Source organism: Sebastes umbrosus, chromosome 17 (genome assembly GCF_015220745.1).
Source record: "Sebastes umbrosus isolate fSebUmb1 chromosome 17, fSebUmb1.pri, whole genome shotgun sequence".
Lineage (NCBI taxonomy): Eukaryota > Metazoa > Chordata > Actinopteri > Perciformes > Sebastidae > Sebastes > Sebastes umbrosus.
Window position 1 is genome coordinate 15,751,532 of NC_051285.1, and position 13,209 is coordinate 15,764,740.

The following is a 13,209-nucleotide window of genomic DNA, read 5'->3' on the forward strand; positions in this document are numbered from 1 at the left end:
CATTTCACAATAAAAGTCACTTGACAATAAAATTCACTTCCTGTTCCATTTGTCACGTGTGTACGGAAGCCGCACAGGATGACGACACAAATTCACAGTGGTCAAAATATACAAGCATCAAATCACAGTGAAGAGGAATCATACTGTGGGACCCATGAATATATCATAAAACTACATTGGGTTAGTACAGAGTTTAGATTTACAGCACGAACCCTGACTACAAATCAATGGTTCCCCAAAAAGTGAAGAAATGTCTAGTGTGACCTGCATATGCAGAGTACTCCAGCTGTTGTATAGTAGTTCACCTACAGCTATTTTCCATTTTTTTAATGTTTAATTTCATGATCAAGTGAGGCCTGACAATTTTGACTTTTCACAACCAAAAACAGAGGAAGGTTTGCTTTTTGGTAATGATCTTCATGATGAACTTCACTGAATAATTTTCGTTACAGATAAGATGTAATCAAACTCAGCACAGAAAACAGACTTTTTTTGGATTCAAAAATATTTTTAATATACACCCTTTTAGCATAAATTGAAAAAAAAAAACATTTGCTGAGAGTTGTATTATAATTCCATACGATAGATTTAGTTAATATATTACTATTTTTTTAAACACCTCTACATTAGTGTAAACATGAATTTTGCACTGTACACTGTTTACAATCATGGCTTCTGTTATGGAGGTCAGGTGTGTCTAAAGCTGGGTTGTGAGGAATTGAAAAAGATAAACAGTTCAACTAACTACCAGAAACATGAGATGTCAACAAAAAGATAGTTTAATTATATAATTATTTCACATCTAGAATGAAGTTATGATGAATGGTGTGAAATGCAATAGTACCGTTCCCATTATTTCATTAACTGCAGAACCACTGGGAGTACTCATCACTTACTAAAAGATGTAATGCATACTTTTCAGAGAACATGAAATATTTAAAACTCAAAATATCATTTTGGCAGATATCCTCATCTCTCAGCAACAAAACTCGAAAACATAAGCGTATTGAGCTGTGTGCTTTTTACTCACAGAAACAGATTATTTGTCGCCTTCAGGCTTTAATGTGGCACCAAATTCCTCAGTAAACAAGGTTTCAATCAATGTGCAGTTTAATCAGCAGGGTTCACCTTGGAACTGGCAGGGGATATTAATTAAAATGCAAAAAGCCATCACCATATTTTATGAGCTCATGTGATCCAAATAATTCTGGGGTTGGCCTGTATTATTAAATATTAAATATTCAGTCATATAGATCAGTCTTTTCTAACCCAAACGATTCCAGAAAACGAAATTTAAAAAATGGATCAGGTTGACTATGGTAATGACTTTTTGAAATCTGTGTACACAATATATTTTGTGGTTCAGAACTTTGAATAATTTACAAATCGTCATTAAAATCAGACATTGAATTATATGGATCTGTAAATTTAGTCTCCCTAGCATTGCAATTCATCACGGTACAGAGTCTTGGCTCATGTAATGCATTTGTAAATTAAAGTCTGTTTCTAAACTTAGAAGCCCGTTCTCTGATCAAACCCTTTCTCGTGACATTGAAATTGTTTCTGCACTACATGGAGGGTACATACTGTATGCATTTTACTGTAAACCAGAGGTGGAAGAGACACTAAGTATCTGCCATCATGTGCCAGACTTTGAGGACTGGGGAAGTACTGCTGTGTCAGCAGGGCGGTGGGAGTAATGGAAAGATCGTTATTTGTAGCTGTACATCAATGTAACCAAAATAATTATAGTCAGACCAAATCTGAAACTAAAATGATTAAGTCTAAATTAGTAAGTTTGCAGTTAAAAGCAGGCCATTAGTAAAATTTAGAAATATGCACACAATATGGAAAAACTGCACCATCAACCTCTGACCAACTAACCTCTTCAAGCTGTAGCTTAATGTATGACTTCATGTTTTCATTATAGAGTACGGTCTAGACCTGCCCTATATGAAAAACATCTTGAGATAACTTCTGTTATGATTTGACGCTATATAAAATAAATTGATTTTTATTTAATTGTATTTTTAAAACACTTAAAATACCAATATACAAAACGGGAGAAATGTGATTGCTGGCAAACTGTAAATGCAGGTTTTTAAATAATAATTTTAGTGCTCGACATGATTTCATCCAATAACCTGGTTTATTGTGTGTAATTAATCATATTAGTCTCAGTGCGATTTACTAGTAAACAATGTTTCCTTAGCTATAATTACTCCCAGTTCACGTGTCTTCAATATGAAATTATTGGTATTTTTACCACTTAATAAACTGTATATTAGTCTTGTAAACTGCTATATTACCAAACCATTTTGTTCATTTTTCAACATCTTCTCCACAGAAGTAATTTCCAAAGTTGCCATGGTCCTTGCTGCTTCCTGTAACAAATTAACTATAAAGGTGGTGACTCACTCCATTCCAATAATTATTGTCAAGTGTAGTTAAAAACACACTAATGAGATTTTGGGAAAACCCAATTGCATTTAAAAATCAACAGTAACAAAATCAATTTCAGTAACTAGTTAAAAATGGTGACTTTCCACCTCTGTGTTTCACATCATAGATCACAATCTAAATACATCTCCCATCGTCTGCTATAGAATAAAATATTTGATAAGGCTACATAATTACATCAGTTGCACCCATTGATAAAGTACACTTTCAGAAATTATCAGGGAGTAGTGATCACAAACTTTCTCCTCTTAAATCAGAGACAAAATCAGGTATCACAGTGCCGATTTGAAAAAAATTAATGGGCTTCACACTCTGGCGTGAACGCAACCATGCAAATAACCGAAGTTCAGCTAGTACAAACCTACAGTTAACTTTTAAAATGAAGAAACGTTATGATTGAAAGGATAAAAGGAATGTTGTTCCAGCCAAAATGAATTTTTTAAAATGTTCCAATAAACTGATTTTTGTTTATTCGAGATTTGGGTGAACTGACCCTATAAGGTCATCTACCTCACTACTATACCTTACAGAACAGGTTAATGTCACCCTGCCAAATGCAAATAGATGGTTTTCTTATTAGTAGTATTTATCTTGTACTGTTAAGGCTTTCATTAGGACTTAAAAATACTTCTATAAATGTTTCATTTATTTTACCAGTTACCTGTTTTCATACAATCCCAATTAGTAAATGTGCTTGTTGTGTAGCACCACACTTGACACTCATTGCGCCCCTGCTTTAGGCTCTTACATCCTCCAAAGCCTATCCCATCTCATAACACGACATCACCACCTCTGAGCTGTTATAAACGCTTTTAAAAAAAAAAAAAAAAATCCTTAAGTTACTCAGAAATAACAGCCAAAACTGTCCATTTCCTGTTGAGGTAACCCTGAAAGACCCGCCCACATCCTGGTCCCAAGTCAGCCAAGTGTGATGTCGGCTCCTGGTGGAAGCACCGTGGTAAAACGAGGGTCCAGTTTGGGCACAAAGCCTTTAAAGTCCCTGGAGGCTTGAGTCCCGAACACATCTAGCAACTGTCGGTTCATCAGAGCAAACCTGGGAGAGGAGACAGAAAATAATATCTAACATTGACAGAAACAATCGGACAATCTAAAAAGACAGAATTTGATTAAATTGTTCAAACATTGTTTGACAGCTGACAGAGCAAACACCATAGATTCATACCTGCCCTTCGTTAAACGCAGCAGGAACTTCCAGTATGAGGGTCGGAGGTTCTGTACTTCCATCACAGCCTGTGTAACAGTAATGAGTTGTACATTATTTCCTTACTCGGCAAAAAAAAAGTGCGTGTGAAGCATATTTATGCCAGTAGGCATTTTGTGTGTGTGTGTCACTTACAGCTTGGAAACAGATAGCGGTGGAGATGGCATATATGACCGTGTCCGCATGAGGAAAGTAAGGGAACCGTCCGGCCTCAATGCCCTTGAAGTACAGGGTCTAAAGACAGAGATTATTAAATGTGCTGTTAATGATAAACAGATACAGATACATTTCCGATAAGCAGACACGAATAATGACATGCAAGCCTACTTTCTATTATAGTTGCTCTGGCATTATGCTAACTTAGGAACTACTACCATGTTCATAACGTTTCTACAAGCCTCTAGTGTCAATAAAGTCAGCCACATTGACAGTTAATGCATATAAATAAAATGTGTTCCATGGGTATCCATGAGTCTCCCCTTTACAGACATGCCCACTTTATGATAATAACATGCAGTTTGGGGCAAGTCATAGTCAAGTCAGCACACTGACAGCTGTTGTTGCCTGGTGAGCTTGAGTTTCCCAGGTATTGATTTGAGCCTATTTCTTTATGCTAAATGCAGTACCTGTGAGGGTTTCTTGGCAATATTTTTCATTGTTTTGTGTTGTTAATTGATTTCCAATAGTTAATATATACATACATTTGCATAAAGCTCACATTTGCCCACTCCCATGTTAATAAGAGTATTAAATACTTGACAAATCTCCCTTTAAGGTACATTTTGAACAGATAAAAAATGTGTGATCAATCATGCAATTAATCGCAATTGAATTTTTTCGATCGATTGACAGCCCTAATATTAATGCACGTTTATATATTATTTAAAGTGGCAGTAGGCAGTATATTTTTGGCATCGTTTGGCAAAAATTCCATAATAACCTTTCAGCATATTGTAATTCAAATGTTCTGAGAGAAAACTAGACTTCTGCACCTCATCATGGCTCTGTTTTCAGGCTTTAAAAAATCTAGCCCGTGACGGGAGACTTTAACCAATCACAGGTCATTTCATTACGAGAGCGTTCCTATTGGCTGTGCTCCGGTCATGTGACCAAAACTTGGCGTTCCTTCACCAGATTTCACTGCGTCACAAACTTTCTCATTTTACGGCTAAACTGTACACTACAAGATGATTCTGAAAACATTTGAGGAGAGAAATAGGCGTTAACGTAACATAATATTGATTCATATTTGATCAGCGCTGCCTAATTTGATCGTTTGGTCGGAGTTCGCAAGTGATTGACAGCCGGCCCTCAGCAGACCTCAGATCAGCTCTAACTGGTTGTTTTCCTCTGGTCTGTGAAATCTTGCAGATGCCGTTAGGAGCACCGGAGGACACCGGGGGACACAGAGGCACATGATTTTTTTCAGGTTACCAGTTTCATGTACTGTCACGATATAGCGGCTGTTTTATAAAAATAACTTTTTAAAATTATGTTTGCTCCAATCTCGCCTACTTCAGCTTTAAGAGGTGAATTCTATTTTTTATGATATTCAGTAAATACGGTTTCTCTATTCTTGAGTTGAGAGATTAATGTTGGTGTGTATATTTTCTGGACATAATTTTCTTTTTACTATCAATTAGTATTATTCTATTCCCTATCTATTATCTATTAATATCACTTGTTTCTGAGATTTTCTTTTACCTCCACCAGCTTAGAGAAGAGATACATGGATATTGTCGTGCTTTTGTAGAAGAACATCGACATGCCAGCCAGGAAGCCTTGAAAGACAGAAAGAGAAAGAGACAATTGTCAACAGATTAAATCAGCTGAGACATGACATGACATCAGCTGAGACAATTCAAAAAAGGATTGCTCTACACAATCCTTTCTCACCGGCTATCAGTGCATGGAGTTCGTCATCGATGTTGCGCAGCCAGCGCAGCAAGCAGCTTGTTCCCTGAGTGAAAGAGAAACACATTTTTAAAAAACACACACAATATAATACTCACATGACAACACAAGACATACCAACATAGGAAAAATTAATATGGGAAATGTTAGTAAACATAATACCAATAATGTGAGGACAAATTAGTGACAGAAATCTGAGATTACAAATCAAATGTCTCTAAGGAGGTGGCAGACACAATTATTTTTGCCAACTTAAAAGCAAGAATGGAAGAAAAAAGAAAATAGTACAGCAAGAAAAAAAATTAACAACAGAGATGTAATAGAAAAAAAAAACAGCAAATATGAAATGTACCTTGTAGATACTGACGAAAGATCCTAGAAAGGCCCCTAGCTGGAAGTTCTCCTTGTTGTAGAACAGGGATGGGAGCCGTGATGGTTTAGTAAACATGTGCCTGAACACTGAAGGCACTTTAAGACAACACTGAATCAGGTAGCCGACACTGAACATCCTGACAAAACCCTGGACAATGAAAGAAAAGGAAAAAAGTATTTAATACTGTATTATTATCATCATTAGATAATATAGAATTTGAGTGTGATAAATCCATCTTCATAACAAAAGCATCTTACTTTCACACAGTAGGAAATGCAGTTGTCTTGGTAATGTTTACAACATCTGTGTCTTGGACCCTTTTTGCATCTAGAATATGTAAAAATAAAAAAATAAAAATAAAGAGTCAATACTGGGCACTCTTCACAAATCTTTGTGTCCGTGTGTAAAGGTGTGTATTCCAGTGTTAATTTCGTTAACAAAAACTACGACGAAATATGTCTTTCAACAACCTTTTTTCCCATGACTAAGTTGAGACGATGACAAGACGGCACAGACGTCATTAAGCACTAATGGTGACGATATCAAACATGCAATATCGTTGACGGAAAAATACCAAAATGCAGTTTAAAAACATAAATCGTTACCAAAATCTCTCTTTATTTTTGTCACCTTACACCTTCTCTTCCTCTCTCTCTCGGTCACTCTCTCTCTGTCTCAAACATACGCGCTGCGGCAGCGGCGCTCAGTCTGTCTCAGTCCTTCTGGTCTCGCACCTCAATCCTGACAATTGTGCTACTATAATGCATAAAGTTGGCGGTTTGTGGGTCAGGTAATTGAGTAACTCATATTTTTACATGTTGGGTGGTGCTGATTGGCTCTCATAACAGACCGGTGGGTGCGGCTCGATCCGCGCATCATTAATGAGCGCAGTCCGGAGGACTCAAACTAACTGCTAAGCTGCATTCTTAATCATTTAACCTGTGTTTTTCATCAGATAATGAGAAGATATTATGTGAATTAAGTTTGACTAAAATGACACAAAAGTTCAATATAATCTGATGACAAAACAGGACTAAGATTAAATGATAAAAAAAAGATGACAAAATTAAGAGAGAAAACATTTTGACTAAAATCAAATGACTTTTCTGTGACTAAAACAGTTTGAGTTGATGTCTACTAAAACTAAACTGAAAATATGGAGGATAAAAAATAGTAAACTGTGACTAAAACTAATAAGGATTTTTGTTTAAAGACTAAGACTAAATCTAAAATAGCTGCCAAAGTTGTACACTGGTGTATTCTCTCACATTGATTCTATCAGTTCCCTGGTGTAGGCCAACAGAGTTTTCCTCCTGGAGTCGGGCCTTTCTGCTGACACCTGTGCATCCTCGGTCTCTACAGCAGCCGTCCTCTCAAGTGGCCTTGTGTAGGTCTGTTCTGCCATGATGGAGTGAGTTGGAATCTCTTCTTTCCCGATGATGAACCTGTCACAGAAAATGCACACACTACCTCTGTAAGCTTTACCAAGTAACACATCAGTCGATCTAAATCGAGGCATCAGTGGGAACAGGGACAACTTACTTTAATGCAGAGAACGCAAAGCCTTTGAGACCATCTTTACTCCTGCAGCAGAAAGCACAAACTTTCACTCAAACTCTTGTTTTTAATATTTGAAGGGTAGTCATAATTAATTGACCAATGTTTCGCTGTAAGAATCTGTCCACTGTGCTGCTCTGACCTGAAGAAGAACATGTAGAGCGATGCAGTTATGCAGAACAAGAGCACCTAATGGAAAACACAGACAGAAAGAGGGCATCAGGATAAAAGGTGAAACGTAATCATCATAATCATGATACAATCTGGCCAAATCTGTTATGAAACTCTTCAGATATAATGATATACATTTAATCTTCAAGGGACACAAACTACTATCAAGTTTATGTATACACATTTGACAACTCATACCGAGTTACTTTATATTCTTTACTGACACATGCATATTCATCTGTCTTCACCCTTTGAAACAGACAAACGGATTTGAGATTGGCAATATGTGAAAGAAAACTGAGGACACAACATCGGGTGGCCCCCGACAGTAGAAATGATATTTTGGGGTTTTATGCATTATATATTATTTAGCCCCCCAAGCCCCATTATTTAGTTCCTTTCACTCTCAGCTCACCCAAACCTCCCTGTCATCTTACCTCGCCGTGTCTGATGGGTTTGACGATGCCTCGTGTCACTGCCATGCGGAACAAAGTCTCAGTGGCCTGACAACAAGATGACACGGTCACATATAAATTTTGTGGCAAAGGAGGTAAATCTCTTTATGTGTTATAAATAATATTCAAATGAACAGAGAGTCTTACAAGATTTGCCATGTATATTGTCAGCAGCCCTCTCCTGGCAGGGGGAGAAAGGGAGAGACATATAGATTCTCAGTAAACACAGGATCAATATTCACAAGGCCACATCTGTTCCACACCTGATACTTGAGATGCATCCAACAACTTAATTGAGTTGTACTTGGCAAATGTGTTTTAGTTCAAAACATGAAAAAAACTTTCAGAGAGTAGGAGAACCAAGAAAAATCTAGTGAAAATAAACAGACAGGAATCTCACCTGCTCTTGCGCTCCAGGAGGATGGCAATATAGGAGGCAGGCAGTGCCGAGCCAAAGCCGGCAGACCAGGAGTTGAACCCTCCCAACAGTTTCCTAAAGTTAGAAATATACAGTGTTATTTCTTTTTTGAAAGCGGACTCAAGGACACAGTCGGAACCGATTATCTTTAAAGAAGCAATGTTTTGGTCAAATCTTTCTTTTCCTTTTGTAATCAAAGGGGAAATATTAAATCAAATTTTTAATTTTTTTAAAAAAAATTTATAAATAAAAAAGAAATTAATAGAAAATAAATACATAAATAAATAAAAGGGAAAAAATAAATAAAAAGTAAATAAATAAATATGAGAATTAAAGATAAGAAAATAAAGAAGCAAATTAAAACAGAAATATCAATAATTTATGTCACATTTTATCAATACATTATTTTATCACAACATTTATTTCTAATATTTTGAAACAATTAATGACACATTTATTTAATTATCGAGTCATTTATTTATTCATTCATTTATTTATTTATTTTTGCAGGTTCTGTCCTCTATGTTTCTGTGAATGACCCTGAACATGTAAACATAACCTTTGTTTTGTGATACTGCAGCACCTGTCATTCACCTCTGGGGATTAATAAAGGCTTATCTTATCTCAATTCCACAGGGCACATTTAAGCAACAGACCCTGAGATAATAAGGAATAAAACCATTAAAACACTGATCCCCAGATGCATCAAATTACCTTCTCTTCCAACTCTTGCATCTTTATTTCAACTGAGCTGTGTGATTGACAGTGTGTATCTGTGTGTGTGTCTACTAACCGGAGAATGCAAAAGAAAACAATGTAGAGACCTCCATTGGCAGTGAGGAAAGAGGTAGACCACAGGATCTCTGGGACGATCTTCTTCATATAGTAATCCTTCTTCCTTCTCCTTAGAACTGCTGCTATCTGCAATAACGTCACATGGAGTTGAGTGGCAGTCACTTTTTGTGACTTTATCTGTTCACATTTGGTTGTCAAATCATTGCATGAGAGTTGAGAAAACTTAAGAAATGTTGTGTTAAACTTTCTCGTTGGAGCTGATAATGGCTTGTACAGTAGCCTTTTGAAGAGGGCTTAACGGTGCAGTGCACAAACATCTGGTCAAACGAGTTTCCTCTGAACTGCATGAACTTCTCAAATGGTTGTTTTTAGTTGACTAACGTTACTGTTAGTTAGCCGGTTACTCGGGAGTGTGCCATGCTACGTTTGTACAACCTTTCACTGACATTGTGAACCTGCAAGAACTTGGACTTAGTCCCTGGATTGTAACCTACCGACGTGCCAGTTTAATTTTTACGACGTTTTCTGGGAACCTTAGTTAGCCTTTACTTGGGCACAAGGCCTATGAAAAGGAGGTAAGGTCACGCGTCATCAACGAGTCATACCACCGGGGGTTATAGCACATGCGCAGTAGAATCTGGCATGTACTCGTCGAAATTGAGCCAATGGTCACGCAGCTTGAGTTACACTGCGCATGCGCTGGACTCCATACCCCAAGACCCGTGTCTCTGCTTCCTTCCATAGTCCTTACTTGGGTAGCTAACTACCTAGCTAACTTTAGCTTCAGAGTCTCAAATATTTGCAGGTCAAAAACAGACAAACTTACCAGGTAAAGAGGGGCGTATATTTTGAAGGAGACCTCCAGAGCGCCCCTGGCTACGTCCACAGCAGACTGCACACATGACGGGTCCCATGTATGACCGATCTCGTAGCAACTGTGCGGTATTTTACTGAGAGCGGCCATGTCTGTACCAGACTGTACCAATAACCTAACAACCCAACAGCAGCCAGGGAGGCGGTAACGCGATGACGTGTGCGTTCACTGTGATGGGGAGCGCGGTTACGCAAAAGAGATGTGCACGCGCACGCCGCTGTCAGTGACTGGACTGAACTATCCTGCTCAATAAATGGGGCTACATTATGAATCAGTAGTTAATTATTAAAGATCAATTGTTGTCCGCATCCAGTGATTTTACAATGAGGCCCTCGTAAAACTCTTCAGATTTTCTTAGTGATTTTGTGTGACTCAACACTGATTAATTTTTTTTTTAAATCTTTTTTATTAATATTATATTATTTTATTAATATATAATATTATGCAGTAGGCAGAATATTTTGGCATCATCGGGCAAAAATCCCATAATAATCTTTCAGCTTTTTTTTTTCAAAATATGTTTTACTGTTTTTATTGCAGACATGGTTAAGGTCATCATATCATATCATATCATAAAAAATAAAATACAATGGAATAATAATAGAGAGACAATTAAAAAAAATAGATTTATCTTAAAAAATGAAGAAAATAAAATGAAGCTAAGCATAGCATTAAGTAAGAGTAAAATAGTAATGACAATTACTTATTAATTTGCTTAATCACTTAATCATCTCTATCATATAATTTTAAATTATGAATGTATGGATAATTTTGAATACTAAATTATGAATGAATGTAGAATGGCCATACAGCTCTGTGCGTTCATTGATTAAATTATCACTAATCATTACTTAAATCCATTAAATTGAATTCATAAATATTTACTTGAACCCTAGATTCAGCCTTCAAAATGTTTTTACTCTTCCAATATCTGAGAATTACAAGACCTAGAGGCACATTATTCATTAAAACCAGAATATGAAAAAGATTGGTAACTGTGCAACAAAATGTAAGAGGTTTGTTCTTTGCTGCAAATCTGCCAACATCACAGGTTCAATTCCCCACCTGCTCACCGTGGATAGAACTTCAGCTAAATACGTAAATCTGCCTAAATCCTCAACTAAATCTGGAATCAGATTAGGCTTAATCTGATACAAGATGTTAACCATCAATGTAAAAAAAAAGTGTGCTTGGTCCTGTTAGTGCTCAACTGTGGCATGAATGTGAATATTCACCCTAGCATGATTATTTTGCCAGTGTTTGGTGGTTTAGTGTTGTGGAGATAGGCCTATACACACTACATTTTGCATATTATGTTAGACTTTAACATAAAGTAACAGCACAAACATTACAGAGCCACAAACATACTTGGGAATGGCATAGATCTTACAGATGCAAATCATGACTCTCATGAAATGTATATAATATCAAAATCAGCCAGCAGGCATCGAATTTCCAGAGGTTTCCCTCCCATAGTATGGCACCGGGCTGGGGCCGGACTGAGAATACATTAAAGCACATGTTATCTTGTGGAACAATGTGTTCTTTCTCTGGACTTGGATTTCAGGGGGCATGATGGTGCTACAAGACAAAAGAAAACACAATCAACCGCTGTGTCGAACTTGACCCTGGTGATCGACAAGCACATTAGAGAATAATAACAATACAATACTACAGGGCACTTATTTTCAGACTTGCAGACCTTATTTTCCTGTAGAACCTCTACACAATGCACTTGTTTTTTACATTACTGCTGTGCTTGGGTTGCAGATTGCACACAGAGATGTGTGGGGATCATCAGAAATAGGAAGCTGAAGGATCACACTCACCTAACCAAATGAGGCGAACGAGACCAGTGATCAGCATAAAGTTATGCTGTTTAATGTGTCCTGCATTTAGAACCATCAGTTCACTCACCTTGGTCTCTACAGTTGTACTGCTCAGAGTTGGTCAGCAGGTGTCAGCCTCACCGCTTTGATGTAAAGTGTGACACAAAGCCTCAGGTTGAAAGATGCAGGGATGTAGGAGCTATGCTGGGTTGAGGGGAACGTGCATTATCAGGATGAGCTGCAAGGCTCAAATTTGGCTCAAGAAGGATTATCTTAGTCAGACAAGAGTACCACTTACAAAGGGTTTGTAAAGTGTAATTTAGTCACGGTTAATAAATCATTGTATAATGTTTTATAGATCAGTTATAGGTAATAAGAACAACTCTGTCCTCTGGCAGCTGCTTTATCCTCCAATTTCTGCCAAAAACTGTGAAGAATCCGGACCCAAATCCATACATTAACTTGACTTGTTGATTTATATGAGTGTGAAACCTACAAGTATTTATAAATGTCTGGATTATCAACATTTATAACTGCATTGTTACCAAATAGAGAAGATAAACACCAGCCAGAGGGATTTTTCACAACCTTGAAAGCTGTTCTCATTCAACCTGTGGTAGGCAGAATATTTTTGGCATCATTGGGCAAAAATCCCATAATAATCTTTCAGCATATTGTAATTCAAGGCTCCAGTGAATCTGATCGGTTGTTTTCCTCCAGTCTATGAAATCCTGCAGATGCCATTATAGGAGCAGGAGAGGACACAGAGGTACATGATTTTATTTATTTTTTCAGATTACCTGTCTCATGCACTACTGTAAGGATATAGACAGTTTTGTAAAAAATAACTTTTTTAATCATATTTGCTCCAATTCTACTTCAGCTTTAATGTCTTATAACTGATCTGTAGGCTAATCCAATAATAATTACTTATTAAAGCCACTCATGCAACTTTATGGTGACTTATTATCAGAAAGTTGTGCCAAATTGTTTATTTATGATTTAATCAATTTTATTTTGAGAATATGACAAACACAGACACCAGCTGATGCTAACATGCTTATTCATCACCTCTGGAAAATTTGACAGCCAATTCAGATGGTGCTTGAGTCTGCATTTTAGCATAAGTGGATCAATTACC

General features: G+C 37.0%; 1 protein-coding gene across 2 annotated transcripts; it reads right to left on the reverse strand.

Moving 5' to 3' along the window:
• Positions 1-761: 761 nt before the first annotated feature.
• On the reverse strand, positions 762-10,437 carry tmem135 (transmembrane protein 135). 2 transcript variants are annotated; one of them, XM_037747780.1, is made up of 15 exons: positions 10,192-10,437; positions 9,364-9,491; positions 8,553-8,645; positions 8,300-8,333; positions 8,135-8,200; positions 7,669-7,715; positions 7,512-7,553; positions 7,238-7,414; positions 6,227-6,296; positions 5,949-6,116; positions 5,579-5,642; positions 5,387-5,463; positions 3,818-3,916; positions 3,644-3,711; positions 762-3,514 (listed from the first exon to the last, which is right to left on the reverse strand). In XM_037747780.1, the coding sequence occupies exons 1-15, from the start codon at positions 10,327-10,329 to the stop codon at positions 3,379-3,381; spliced, it is 1,407 nt and encodes a 468-aa protein (XP_037603708.1). In that variant the 5' UTR covers positions 10,330-10,437; the 3' UTR covers positions 762-3,378. The 2 variants fall into 2 exon arrangements, with proteins under 2 accessions (XP_037603708.1, XP_037603709.1); XM_037747781.1 differs by lacking the exon at positions 10,192-10,437 and adding an exon at positions 9,860-9,977.
• Between the last annotated feature and the right edge of the window lie 2,772 nt (positions 10,438-13,209).

Bases quoted from the DNA above. Each gene is read 5' to 3' on its own strand.
- tmem135 (XM_037747780.1), bottom strand. From the start codon at position 10,329: ATGGCCGCTCTCAGTAAAATACCGCACAGTTGCTACGAGATCGGTCAT. The intron at 7,716-8,134 runs GTAAGATGACAG...GTTTTCCATTAG, and splicing joins AACCCATCAGACACGGCGAG to GTGCTCTTGTTCTGCATAAC. The intron at 3,917-5,386 runs GTAAAAGAAAAT...CTCTGTCTTTAG, and splicing joins TCTTCTCTAAGCTGGTGGAG to ACCCTGTACTTCAAGGGCAT.